General features: G+C 44.4%; 1 protein-coding gene across 1 annotated transcript in view; it reads left to right on the top strand.

The window, feature by feature from the left end:
* Positions 1-6,884: 6,884 nt before the first annotated feature.
* The window catches only part of LOC308276822 (alpha-tectorin), a gene marked incomplete at its 3' end in the record, with an annotated part of 74,418 nt that continues 69,051 nt past the window's right edge, over positions 6,885-12,251 (top strand). Inside the window, exons 1-2 of the mRNA XM_080715730.1 lie at positions 6,885-7,074; positions 10,541-10,674. Coding sequence (XP_080571856.1) covers positions 7,011-7,074; positions 10,541-10,674 — 198 coding nt within the window. The 5' untranslated portion in view covers positions 6,885-7,010. The remainder of the gene's footprint in view (positions 7,075-10,540; positions 10,675-12,251) is intronic.

Below are 12,251 nucleotides of genomic sequence, written 5' to 3'. Positions count from 1 at the left end.
GGCAGAAGGTTAAGCGGAAACTTAGATGTGATCACCTTTCAGGGCTTGATCTGAGGCATTGGACATGGCTTAGTGAATAAATGGTATTTTTAAGCACTACAAAAATATTTGAATATCTCATGGCTGATTATATATTGAAACAAATACTCAGTTGTAGAGGACTTGTAAAAACATGTCCCAGACATCAGTACCAGGGGTTCAGTTCTCCAGGAAGCTGAGCTGGGAGTAACACCTGGTGAGCTTGGAGATTTACTGGGGAGTAACACCCGAGGAAGAAAGGGCAGAAGTAAGACTGGGCAGGAGAAACCATAGACCACAATACAGGTCTGACCGGGTCAGCCAGCCCAATAGGATGATGTTCTAGAGTAGAGATGTTCTGTTGGACGAGTCCTGCTCATCTTTCCCCAGTGCCTTTGATTGGAGAGTACAAGAATGGCCTCATCTTGAATACTTGTGGAGATACTGAAAGAACCAACTCCTGAAGGCTGTACCCTAGCCACACTCCTGCATCTGGAAACCTTCGAAGGTGGAGCTGAGAGGCACGTCTTCATTCCTGCCACAGTCCACCCCAGCGATACATAGACACAGATCTGCCCTCACGACTATGGCAGCTCCTCTGCAGCTCTGCTGGGCCTTTCTTCCTGAGGTTGGGGAACTGACTATAGCCCCTGTTGCTGCAGTTGATTTCAGGGCCATGACTAGTGCCACCTCTCCCTCTCCTACTTTTTATTTTGTCTCCTCTGCCAGTCTCAGTAGCTTGCCTGGTGGTTTCATCCAAACCTAACTTCCTGAGAATTCTGAGGCCCTGCTACCCAAATGCTGCTCAGATGGGGGCTACTACACTTGTGCCTCACAGCCAAAACGGGTTGGGGAGAGCCAAGAGGCACCAGAATGGGTCACCTGAGTTCCACACATTATCCCCTGAGCCCACTGTAATACAGCAGTCCTGCCTCCTCCTGCTGGCCCCAACAAGATGGTGGTCCATTTTCTTGTCTATTAGTCTTTGACCACAAAGAGCCCAGAGCACCCAGGCAGCATCGTAGCCACAGCTTATAGTTCCATGAGGCTCTTGCTATGTCCCCCAGGAAGAGTGCCATCAGGGGGAGCTAAACTTCCAATATCAGACATGGTCTACTTATGAATAAAAGAAGGTTTGCTTAGCTTGCAGTTTTAGAAGTTCTGAGTAAGTTCAGGCAGCCCCATTAGTTTGGTTTCTTTTGAGAGCAGTAATGGCACTATAGCATGGTAGAAGCATATGTGGAAAAGCAGTCACTTCTGGAACAGAGAAGAAGATAGGGCCAGGCTGGCTCCTTTTATAACAACTTCATCACAAGGACTATCAAAGGTGTTGTGTGAGAAATAGCCCATGCCCCAGTGACCTGAAGACCTCCTCCTAGGCCCCACCTCCTGAAGGTTTCACCACCTCCCTCCCTCCCTGCTCTCAGCCTTTGCTCAGCCATTTTTCCTCTTTAACCTACATATATAGTAAGAAATAATACCCTTCTAAAGCTGGGCGTGGTGGCACACGCTTTAATCCCAGTACTTGGAAGGCTGAGACAGGAGGATCCCAGTCTGTGGCAAACCTCAGCTACTTAGGCCCTCTGCAACTTAGTGAGACCCTGTTTCAAAATTAAAGAATAAAAAATCGAGCTGGGGGTGTAGCTCATAGGTAGAATGCCCCTGGGTTCAATCTCTAGCACCAAAAAAAAAGAAAGAAAGGAAGAAAGAAAAAGAAAGAAAGAAAGAAAGGAAGAAAGAAAGAGAAATACCCTTGTAGGTGGTATACAGTAGGTATGTAGTAAGCAATATCCTTGTTGGCTGGCCATCAACTTTGCTCCTTGGACATCAGGCTCTATTAACCATCTCCAGAGCTCTTTGTGGACCAAGTGCCCTTGGCTCCCACTCTGATCTTCCATGTTCTTATGAAAAGTATGCCGCTCCTACCCTGACAGTTGAGTGCTGCACTGGCCTCCCTTACTCCCAGAACTCACCATCCTCTTTGCCATGAGAGAGCCGGCCCTCTTGGTGGCCCTGAACATTACCTGGGTGTCACCACTGAGCATCTTAGTAATGTGGTGCTTCCTTCACTCGCAGCTGGCCTCTGGGCCTTCCATGGACCATCATTGTCTCGTGGGTGCAGTAGACTCACATAGTCTATACTAGCACGCCCACTTCCCTGAGCTTTTTGGTCCCTTCTGCAATTTGCAACAGTAATTCAGTATTTCAGTCCAACTCAGTGTGAGCCATTGCTTTGCCTGGACTTCTAGGAGCTGCCCTAGGAACAAGTTTGCACCTTCCCCTAGCATCCTTGACCAGAGTTGAAGCCTGCATCTCTAGAGAGTGCTGCCAGGCCAATGAATCCCCTTATTCTGAACCATGACTCAGCCTCCTTGATGGTAACGCTCAGAATCAACCCCTGGGCTCTCCCCCTCCTCACCCCATGCCATCGTGAGCCTGTGTGGTGGTTCGATCTTTCCGCTCCTTCACCATACAGTTCCTTCCCTATTTTATCAGGCCCAGCATGTCTCTTATTGGGTTATGCTGCAAATTGACAGGCTTGACCATTAGGCAAGAAGGTGGGAACAGTTTTTGAGCAGGGGAACTATTGCTGTGTAGGAGAGTCCTCTATTTTCCTGTGCTGGGAGAAAGTTTAGCTCTTAATGAGGTGGAAGGAAACACAGCTGAAGGCCCAGAAGTTTTGAGAAATCTGGGGAATCAAAGTCTCTAGGGGCATCTACCCAGAAAGCTCCATTTTGTATGTGTGTGTGTGTGTGTGTACATGTATATATATAAACACTTAATAACAGTTTCTGAGAAATGCATTGTTAAGCAATTTCATCATTGTGCAAATATCAGTTTTGTTCCAGTGCTACTAGGGGAAATGACTTTAGGCTATTGTTGGCTGAAATGTCACCATGTGACACGTGACTGTGTATATATATATATATACAATTTTGCACACATAAATATACATATTATATACACAACCAATCATGTATATGTGTGTATGTGTGCAAAATGAGTTACATATATATTTCATATGTATATGATTTTCTTTGATTTTGCACAATAGAGCTGTCTCACCTGAGCAACTGGCAGGGCCCTTAACACAGGGCTCTCCAGATCAAAACTACCCCACAGGGGAGCCCTGCTTTGGGAGGCAAGGTGCCTGGCTATCGTTCCTCCACCTGGCTCCACAATTGGCTGAGGCCCACCCTACGAAGACTGTGCACCCAGCACCAGTGCTGAGGCTGAGGCTGTAGAGTTCAGAAAAGTTCCCAGAAGTTCAGATCTGGAGACCTCTGGTTAGCCGCACACCTCTCTCAAAGAAAATCTCAGTGGCACATTTCTGTCTGCCTCCAGTAGCTACATCATTTCAAACTTGCTCAAACTCGACATCTATACTACAGAAAAAGTGTAAGCAACTTAAAAGAACAAAACAAAACTATTCTGTCATATGACCCATTTCCCTGGCTTTGAGGGAAATTATATACACATAACATACACATACACACACACTACATATATATACGTATATATATGCATATATATATATATATATATATATATATATATATACACACACACAAATGAAAAGTCTTGTTTGTGATGTTTTTCCTGTTGCCTAAGAAGCAATATTAAACTATGTCATCTTGGACATTTTGGGTAACTAGCTCCAAGTCACCCCCTTCCCTGTCTAAATTTTGGCAGAAGTCTTTACCCACCTCACACTTTCAACAAAATAACTCTTCCTGTTGACATTTTGTCATTCGTCCATCTGCGACCACTCTGTAACCAGATCCCCAGTCCAACAAGCCATCAGCCAGGCAGGCTCTCCCTAGCGCCTGGCGCTCCCTGGCAGCCAGAGCCCAAGGCCTCCTCTTTCCCTTGTGCCTCCGTCTTGGTCTCTGGTTATGCCCAGATGTCATCAGTCCCAGCAGCCACCCTGCCTCAAGAAGGATGAGGCGTTTTAACATGGGTCAGAAGGGTGGAGATGCAAATAGCTTTGCGTGCATGGAAAAGAAGACCAAAGCAATCCACGTACCACTAGCAGTTTTTAAAACAGAGCCAACTGGCCGGGCGTGGTGGCGCACGCTTGTAATCCCCGCGCTTGGGAGGCAGAGACAGGAGGATCGCGCAGGTTCGAAGCCAGCCGCGCGTGCTGGCTTAGGAGATCCTGTTTCCAAATAAAAATGTAAAAATAGGTCTGGGAGTGTAGCCCGGAGGTAGAAGGGCTTCCAGGAACCCCAGTACCATCAAAAATAATAAATAAATAAATAAATAAATAAATAAATAAATAAAACAGAGCCAACTATTTTGCTTTAAGAAATTTAGGTTGAGCATTAGACAAAAGCTTGAGTAGGGACTGGGCAAAAAGAATGCTTCTCCAGGTGAGTCTTAGACTTTGAGTTTAATTTTACTTTACATAACAACAACAACAACAAAAAAAACCCCTCGATCTTCTGTTACATAAACATGTGGCTTTGGGAGGAAAATCACCATTCAACATCTATAAACAAATATATTTGGAGGATTCATATTAGCAATTAGAGAATAAACTCATCATGCAAAAACCTACTGAATTATCATAGGCTTTGGGCAAAATATTAGATAACTTAGGGTAAAAATTTAGTTCCCCAAGCCCTCTTGCCATTTTAGGACAACTTGCCCAAATCTGGAATTATTTAATTTTTGTTGCTGTTTGTTTTGGTATAGTCAGCATTTAAATGTCTGGTAAGAGAAAACTTTGGAGCCATTTAAAAGTTCTCATTGATTTACAAAAGAGTTCTGCTGCATTCAAGAGATTTCTTTCTTAACAGAATTCATTTTTGACATTTTTGAACAGTAGATTTGGTTTTATGCTGCAGCCAATTTCTTTTTTCTCATGTCACGGATGCTGGGGCATCAAGCCTCATGGTCTCTCTCTTATCCCCTCAGTAAGTTCTTAACTTACTGTAGGTTTTCATCAGGAGGGGTCTGCCACCCTTTCTGTAAAGAGGCCCTGGGCCTCCGTGCAGGTGTCCAGGACAGGGTGTGTCTCCCTTTGTGAAGGATCCCGCCTGGCACTGGCTGCCTCCTTTGGTTTTGCCTGGAAAGTGTCTGCCTGTTCCTGCTGCACGGCAGTGTCTCCAAGAGAAAAGAGAAGGACTAAAACCTCAAGAAGTTTGGGAAAGTTCCTTTAAATATTTCATGCATACTTGTGAAAAAGCAGAGTAGAGCCTGTGAACAGATTAAAAAAAATACACACACACACTTTTGTAGAAACCCAACTTCATTTAAATGTTAGAGGCAGTATCTTTGTTTGCAGTTTTAATCCCATGCCGGTGGATGCTAATTCTGTAACATTATACAGTTGCCTTCTTTTGGGTACAAAGGGAGAAGGGGGGACTTCTTTTGTGTTTTTCAGTGCAAAATGATTCTGATCAGAAAGAACCAAGTTTCAGCTCCAAGTACCTGACATTTCCATCTGAATCTACTTTTTTTTTTTCTAACGAGGGAAAAAAAGGTCTAGTTTTTCAAGAAAAGAACCTTTCTACGCAATCCTGAAACTGATCTTTAGATTTACTTTTCCTTAATCAATAGGAAAAAAACTCGATCGCAACTCAACACTTCCCTGACTGTAGCTCAGGACTAACTGAATTTTTGGTTTTAAGAGTGTGGGATTCAGACATCATTTCAAGAATCAGAAATAATTGGCAGCAAGTTGAGGAGAACTGACGTGAATTTGTGTTTTACCTAATTTTTCCTGGTTTACAGAGATTTGGCTTACTAATTCTGACGCAGCTCCTTCAGTCTCTACAAAACAGGTTAGTGACATTTTTCATAAATGCAAATATCTCAATGAATCCTCCTTACTGTTCTCTGGGCTGTTTCCCCAAGGGCTCACGTCTTGCTCTTGCACACACCTGTCTCCGCTGAGGCGGTGGTGTGATCTCTACCCAAGTCCTTCTATTATTTGCAGCACAACTGACTAATATTTGGTATGTGCTTCAAATGTCAGTGTGTATACTTGACAACTGAAGATTTATAAGAAAGCTCGCGGGATGAACGCATGGCTTTTCCGTGAAAGTTTGACTCTTCAGCTATTATTGTGATAACTTCAAACAATGATAGGAGGGTTTCCTAAGAATACTGTTGGAAGCAAGGGTTACTAAGCAGGTGTATGTTTAACCTGGGGCTTACCTGCGTGTTTGCACCTCTGCTTTGCGGAGCAGCACAGACCATCTGTGCTCCTAATGGAGGGCAAAGCTACGAGTTCAACTGGTTGTAAAGTAACATAAGAATAAGTTAATTTTTGCAGTTCCTTCTTTAATTAAACTTGCTGGACTAATTACTTGTTGGTGTGCTGGGTTCTGTTTTGATTGTAATTCCAAGGAAGAACCCCATTGTGTTTTTTTTTTTTTTTTATTACCACTGTAACAAATTACTCACTTTGCTATGTGAAGTCAATGGAGAGTTTCAGTCTATCCATGATCTGGTCAGGAAAGTGATGAGTAGACGGTAATGGCTACGTGTACATCTCCTACCTGTAGAAACATACGGTGTTTCAACCAACATTTTGTTTCTTTAATCCTGAAGGGAAGCCATTGTGAGAATTAGGAAGCCAAGTCTCATGGGCGACCGCGGTCTCATTCTTGAGATCATGGCCCAGGACAGGAATCTCTGGAGCTGGGGTTTTGGGGGCTTTATCAGATGCAGAGTAGATACCTTTCCTTTACTGGTGGCCACATGCATTGATCCTATAAAGCTACCTGACAACTTGCATCATTTCACTGCACTTCCAGAGGGCTTCATCTGGGGGTCTAATTTGTTCATGAAGTGTTGAACTTAGGAGGATCTGCAGGACTGCGGGGAATTTCCAGCTGACTCAGAACCGTCGTTGCTCTTGTGATGTGAATTTGTTCTATGATGGTTGTGATGTGTCCTGGGATCTGCCACCCAACACACCTGGTGTTCTATTTACTCTGGCAAGCTGGGGATTTTTTTCTTTTTCTTTTTAAAATTCCAGGATGAATTATTCATCATTACTTAGAATTTGGGTCTCTTTCATCTTCGCACTTGTACGGCACCAAGGTGAGTACTATCGAATTCCATAAAGCTCTTGATTAGCATGCTCTTGAATTTATAAAGAGACACTTTGTTGGAACTGTAATTGTAAGGGCAGGTGCACATGCGTCTACAGATACTACAAGAAAAAAATGTAAATTAAATTCTGTTGTCAAGGGTAAGATACATTAACTTTGAATGATGTTCACTTACCTTCCACTTTTTCTTATTTAACTTTGAACAGAATTTGTTCTTTAAAATAATGCAGATTCATTGTGGGGGGGGTGAAGGTGAATGGGGGGAGCACCAAGCACAGTCTAAATGTATACCATTTTCGATATGTTCCACACTTAAAAAATTTTTAAAAATAAAAGAACAAAAGGAATATGATGATGAAAGTTAAAAAAATGCAGACTATTTCTACTAAAAGAATATAGAGTAGGTTGTGTGTGTGTGTGTGTGTGTGTGTGCATGTGTGTGTGTGTGCGTGTGCATTAAAGCATTTAAATGATGCTGGAGACTTAAAAAATACTTATTTTAGCCAAAGTTACAGTGGCATTAATGTTGGCAACCTGTGTATCAGTGGTATATGACACAACCAAAAATCAAAAACTGCAGACTGCAAGTTTAGCGAGATTTGTCTGTGTAGCATTGTTCTGGGCCAGGGAAAGGTCACCATATACTACTTTATACTGTTGTTTTGGATTTTAGACAAGAAAGATAGGGCAGTCCATATAGATCTTAAACTTCTGTGACTTAAATTCCAAAGTGTCTTTATTTTGCTGGTTGGTTTGTTTAGTTGAGCTGATACATTGCTAAGAGTCTGAATAAACATGTGTATAAGACCAAGTGTAGCCCTAACATTTTCCCAAGGTTGGGTGAATTTAAATAGTTATAATAGTCATTGTAGCATGTAAACCCCACGGTAATCCCACTGACTCCAACCCCTCACTCTTACTCCAAGCAAGTATATTTCCTTTGGGGAAGAAAATAACCCTGGAAGCACAGTTATGTTCATTGTAAAATTTCTAGCCTAGAGTGAACATGAGTAGGTATATTCTTTTTTTTACAAATGCTGATACTGTTGACAGACCATTCTGTTACCAGAAAGATCAATAGAGGCTATTATAGAAAGATAATAGAGATATATATTTAAACACGACTTTTTTTTTTTTTTGGTGGTACTGGGGTTCCTGGAAGCCCTTCTACCTCCGGGCTACACTCCCGGACCCATTTTTACATTTTTATTTGGAAACAGGGTCTCCTAAGCCAGCGCGCGCGGCTGGCTTCGAAGCTGCGCGATCCTCCTGTCTCTGCCTCCCAAGCGCGGGGATTACAAGCGTGCACCACCACGCCTGGCTCAACATGACTTCTAAGATGGAAATTACTGTAGTTAAAACCTGCTCTCTCTTATTAAAGCCCCCTTTTACATAATATTTACAATATTAGGGATCCTTATCATTTGTATTCTTCTTAAGATTAAAAAATTTTAACTGTTATTTTCTGTTCAAAATCATAAACTAGTCAGAGTCACCTATGAACAGAAGAATCTTGGAAATTGCCTCAATTTGGGACAAACATACAAATCAGGGACAGTTTCCATGGTGGGTGTCTGTCTCCTTCATGAAGTTTTCCAGTCCTGGGCAAATTAGCCAACCCAGGCTGCCCCAAACACCAATTAACCTTTGCACGAAAATGATTGCAATTTGAGATGAACTTGAGCCCTCCATCACACTTGGGCAGAGTTCTAAAAAGTTCCCATAGCCGGGCGTGGTGGCGCACGCTTGTAATCCCCGCGCTTGGGAGGCAGAGACAGGAGGATCACGCAGGTTCGAAGCCAGCCGCGCGTGCTGGCTTAGGAAACCCTGTTTCCAAATAAAAATGTAAAACTAGGTCTGGGAGTGTAGCCCGGAGGTAGAAGGGCTTCCAGGAACCGCAGTACCACTAAAAAGTTCCCATAAAGGGCAAACCCATGCCACGATTGGATTGGATTTGTTACTATTCATTTGAGAAAGTCCATTACCCTTCAGATTTAATAGGTGCTTGTGTATTCTGCTGTAGTAGAGATAATAAAGAATTCTATTCAAAGGAATTTGGGATTTGTTATTATTATGTAAGTAGGTATGTTAGACCCTTCTTCAACTATTGAGTGTAAATCAAACAAAGCACTTAGGCTGAGCCCTCCAGGATTTGACTACACACAGTGCCTCCCACTGGTTAAGAGTTCCTGGGCTTCTGCTAATGACTGGGCTACTTTTCCCTGTTATTCTCTGCTGGGAGGCCTCAAAAGAGACTAACGCTTTGTTTAGATAGATCTCTCCCTCTCTCTGCTTCTGAAATAGGGAGCTGGCCCTTCTCCTGTGTTGCTGGTCTGATCTCTGGCCCCTCTCTGTGCTGTTGTCTGTTCCCTACAAGGTTCCCAAGGAGCTGGACAGCCCTTGGCCAGTCACTCGCCATCCTCTCGACCCCATCAGTGCAGAACAGGGACTTTCCCGAGAAGAGGGCCTTCCCTGAGAATGGGCTCAGCTTCTCGTTGGCCATGAGCGGTACCATGAGAGCCGTGGTCAAAAGCCCCAAATGGACCTGCTGCTGCCCCTGAAACCACAAACAAATATTTTAAAGGGGAAAAAAGTTTCATTGTTCTATTTTTTTTATTCAAGACAAGAAGGGACAGAGGCAGAGGAAAGTGACACCTGAGATGTAGATTATTTCACAGATGCGATTGGACCAGGTCCTCTGTAACACAGGCCCTGGGGAGACTGTCTCATTTCTGCTGCCAAACTGGGCCACTCCTTGCAAGAGTTTGAATGGGATACTTTCAGAAGGTGGTGGCACTGTCACAGGAAAGGCCCGTGTGATGACTCTCACCTTTGACCAGGGAAACAGGGAGAGTCCAGTGCTTCCCCTCCAGGGAGTTCCCTAGGGACCAATCTCCCTGCTGCCTGGAGGATCCCAGGTCTGCCTTTGGTAAACAGAGATGGGCACAGAGCCTCTTGGGCAGAGCTGGCCCTCACTCAAGGTCACCCATTCCTGGGCAGTCACTACAGCCTGCCCTCCCCTTTACTGCCTGGTTCTAGCTGTGGTTTCCTCCCTCCTCAGCAGGAGGGCAGAGACTCCTTTCAGGAGAAGACACAATGATGATGGACTTCTTGGGCTAGAAGGGGACTGAGGCACGCTCCGCCAGCCCTGCTGGACCTGGAGGCCGCCTCTCATACTCTGATAGCTCAGGCAGAGTGATGCCACATCCCTCTCTCCAAAATACATGGGAACCTAGGAACGAAGCGGGAAGTGCTTTCTCCTGGGGAGAAATAATATCACTCCAACCCCCACCCTTCCCCAAAGTCCAAAGATAATGCTCTGTGTACAGCTTAGGTTTAGGGTGCATTGTCATGCCAATGAACTCATGCATAGCTTGTAAGCCTACTCAAAGAAGCTGGCTCCAGAGGTGAGAGGGAAGCAGCTGCATCTGTTTAACCTCCATCTTTCTCGACAGCTCAGCCCAGGGAGCTCATGTATCCGTTTTGGCAGAATGACACGAAGACCCCTAAAGTAGACGATGGAAGCTCGTCTGAAATTAAGTTGGCCATCCCAGTGTTCTTCTTTGGAGTTCCCTACCGCACTGTCTATGTAAGTGAGACACGGCCCAGCTGTTGCTCGGTGGCTCCCTTTTTTGTTTATGTCATTAAGGAAAGCATTTTAAATACCCTCTCCCAGGGTTCTGAGAAGGGAGGATTTATTGGCAGCCAAAATGACAAGTCCCGAGATTTCACGAGCTGATAGGTTTTATGATTAAGAAAGTCAAAGGTAAATTTAATGGCTAATGTTCATAGCAGAGGAGTATACAGGGCAATAAATTGCTCTTGTGGGTGATTAAACACAGAACCGAAGCAGAGGCTCCAATGCCATGAACAATCGCTTCTGCTACTCCACAAGATAAAAAGATACAACGAGCCACAGTAGGAGAGATATCATTTTTCTCTCCCTTCTGGGGGTGTGAAAAGTTTAGGCATCTGCTGTTCTCGGGCCTCCTACCAATTTGAAACAGAGCTGGAGCACAGTTGAGGGGTAATGAACTATTGTGTAAAAGTGGTTTGCAGCATCGGCCACCCTCGTTGGGTCTGCATTGATACTGGAGGATTCCGGTGTCTAGCCAGCACTGAGGAATGGTACCATTCGCTGCGGGAGCTCTCCTGGGCACCTACATTTTTAAGGTTATATTTTGGATCATTGGGTTTGCTGCTGCTGAGGTGATGGCTGCACATCAAGAGGAAGGCTCCGAGTGGCTAAGCCCATCCATCTTGAATATAATATGTAGATTATACCCCATCCATTCCTGATCTGTGTCCCAGCCCTGGAGGAATAAATGAAACTTTGAGTACCTCCCCCTGTGGCCCTCTCTACATCTGAGAGCTCCACTTCCCCAACTTGTGATCTGCAGCTGAGGGCTGATTCCCACTGGAAAATACTCCATCTTCCACTACCCAGCCAGTGGTTCTTACCTCCGTGGTGGCCCCGAGCCAGCAGCACCAGCACCACCCGGATACTTCTTGGCAATGTCATGTCTCGGGCCTCTCTCCATCCTACTGAGTTAGAACCTCTGAGAGGGGACTCCAGTGATGCAGTCGAGTAGGTCTTCTGGATGACTCTGATGCCCACAAAAGTTTGAGAACCACTGATCCTAACTATAGAATATAATCAAAACACATGTGAGCCAGTGCCAACTTCCTCTACAAATCTGTATGTTTTATTACACCTATGATTTCTCAGAAAATGCATGGCTCTGGCATCCTGAAATGCCTTCCCTGCTCTCCTCATAGCATGGACTCCCCAGTCTGGGCTCATCATAGATGACTGTAAGCTTTGGAGTATGTTAACCTAATTGGGTGAAGAGAGGAGAGCACAAGACTTTATTCCAGAAAGCCTCGACCTCCCAGTCCCCTGGGACTTATTAATCTCCATTGCATGATGTCACATGGAGTCTGAAGAATTCTTGGCCATGTGAAAGGAGGAACCATAGTTGGAGGAAGACTAGTTTGGGTACATTGTTCCTTAAGCTTCCAGCCTTTTGAGTAATAGTATTTTGTAAGCCTCTGGGTTGATCTGACTACTTGAAGACAGCAGGCTTTTAACAGTACTGCAGCTTAGTCTCTATCTGCCTTTCTAAACCCCAAACCCTCACTTCCAAAGCCCAGATGTAGATTCTT

The sequence above is a fragment of the Muscardinus avellanarius genome (genome assembly GCF_963383645.1).
Source record: "Muscardinus avellanarius genome assembly, chromosome: 1".
Classification (NCBI taxonomy): domain Eukaryota; kingdom Metazoa; phylum Chordata; class Mammalia; order Rodentia; family Gliridae; genus Muscardinus; species Muscardinus avellanarius.
The sequence above is the reverse complement of the archived record's forward strand: the minus strand, read 5'-3'. Positions and strand labels throughout refer to the sequence as shown.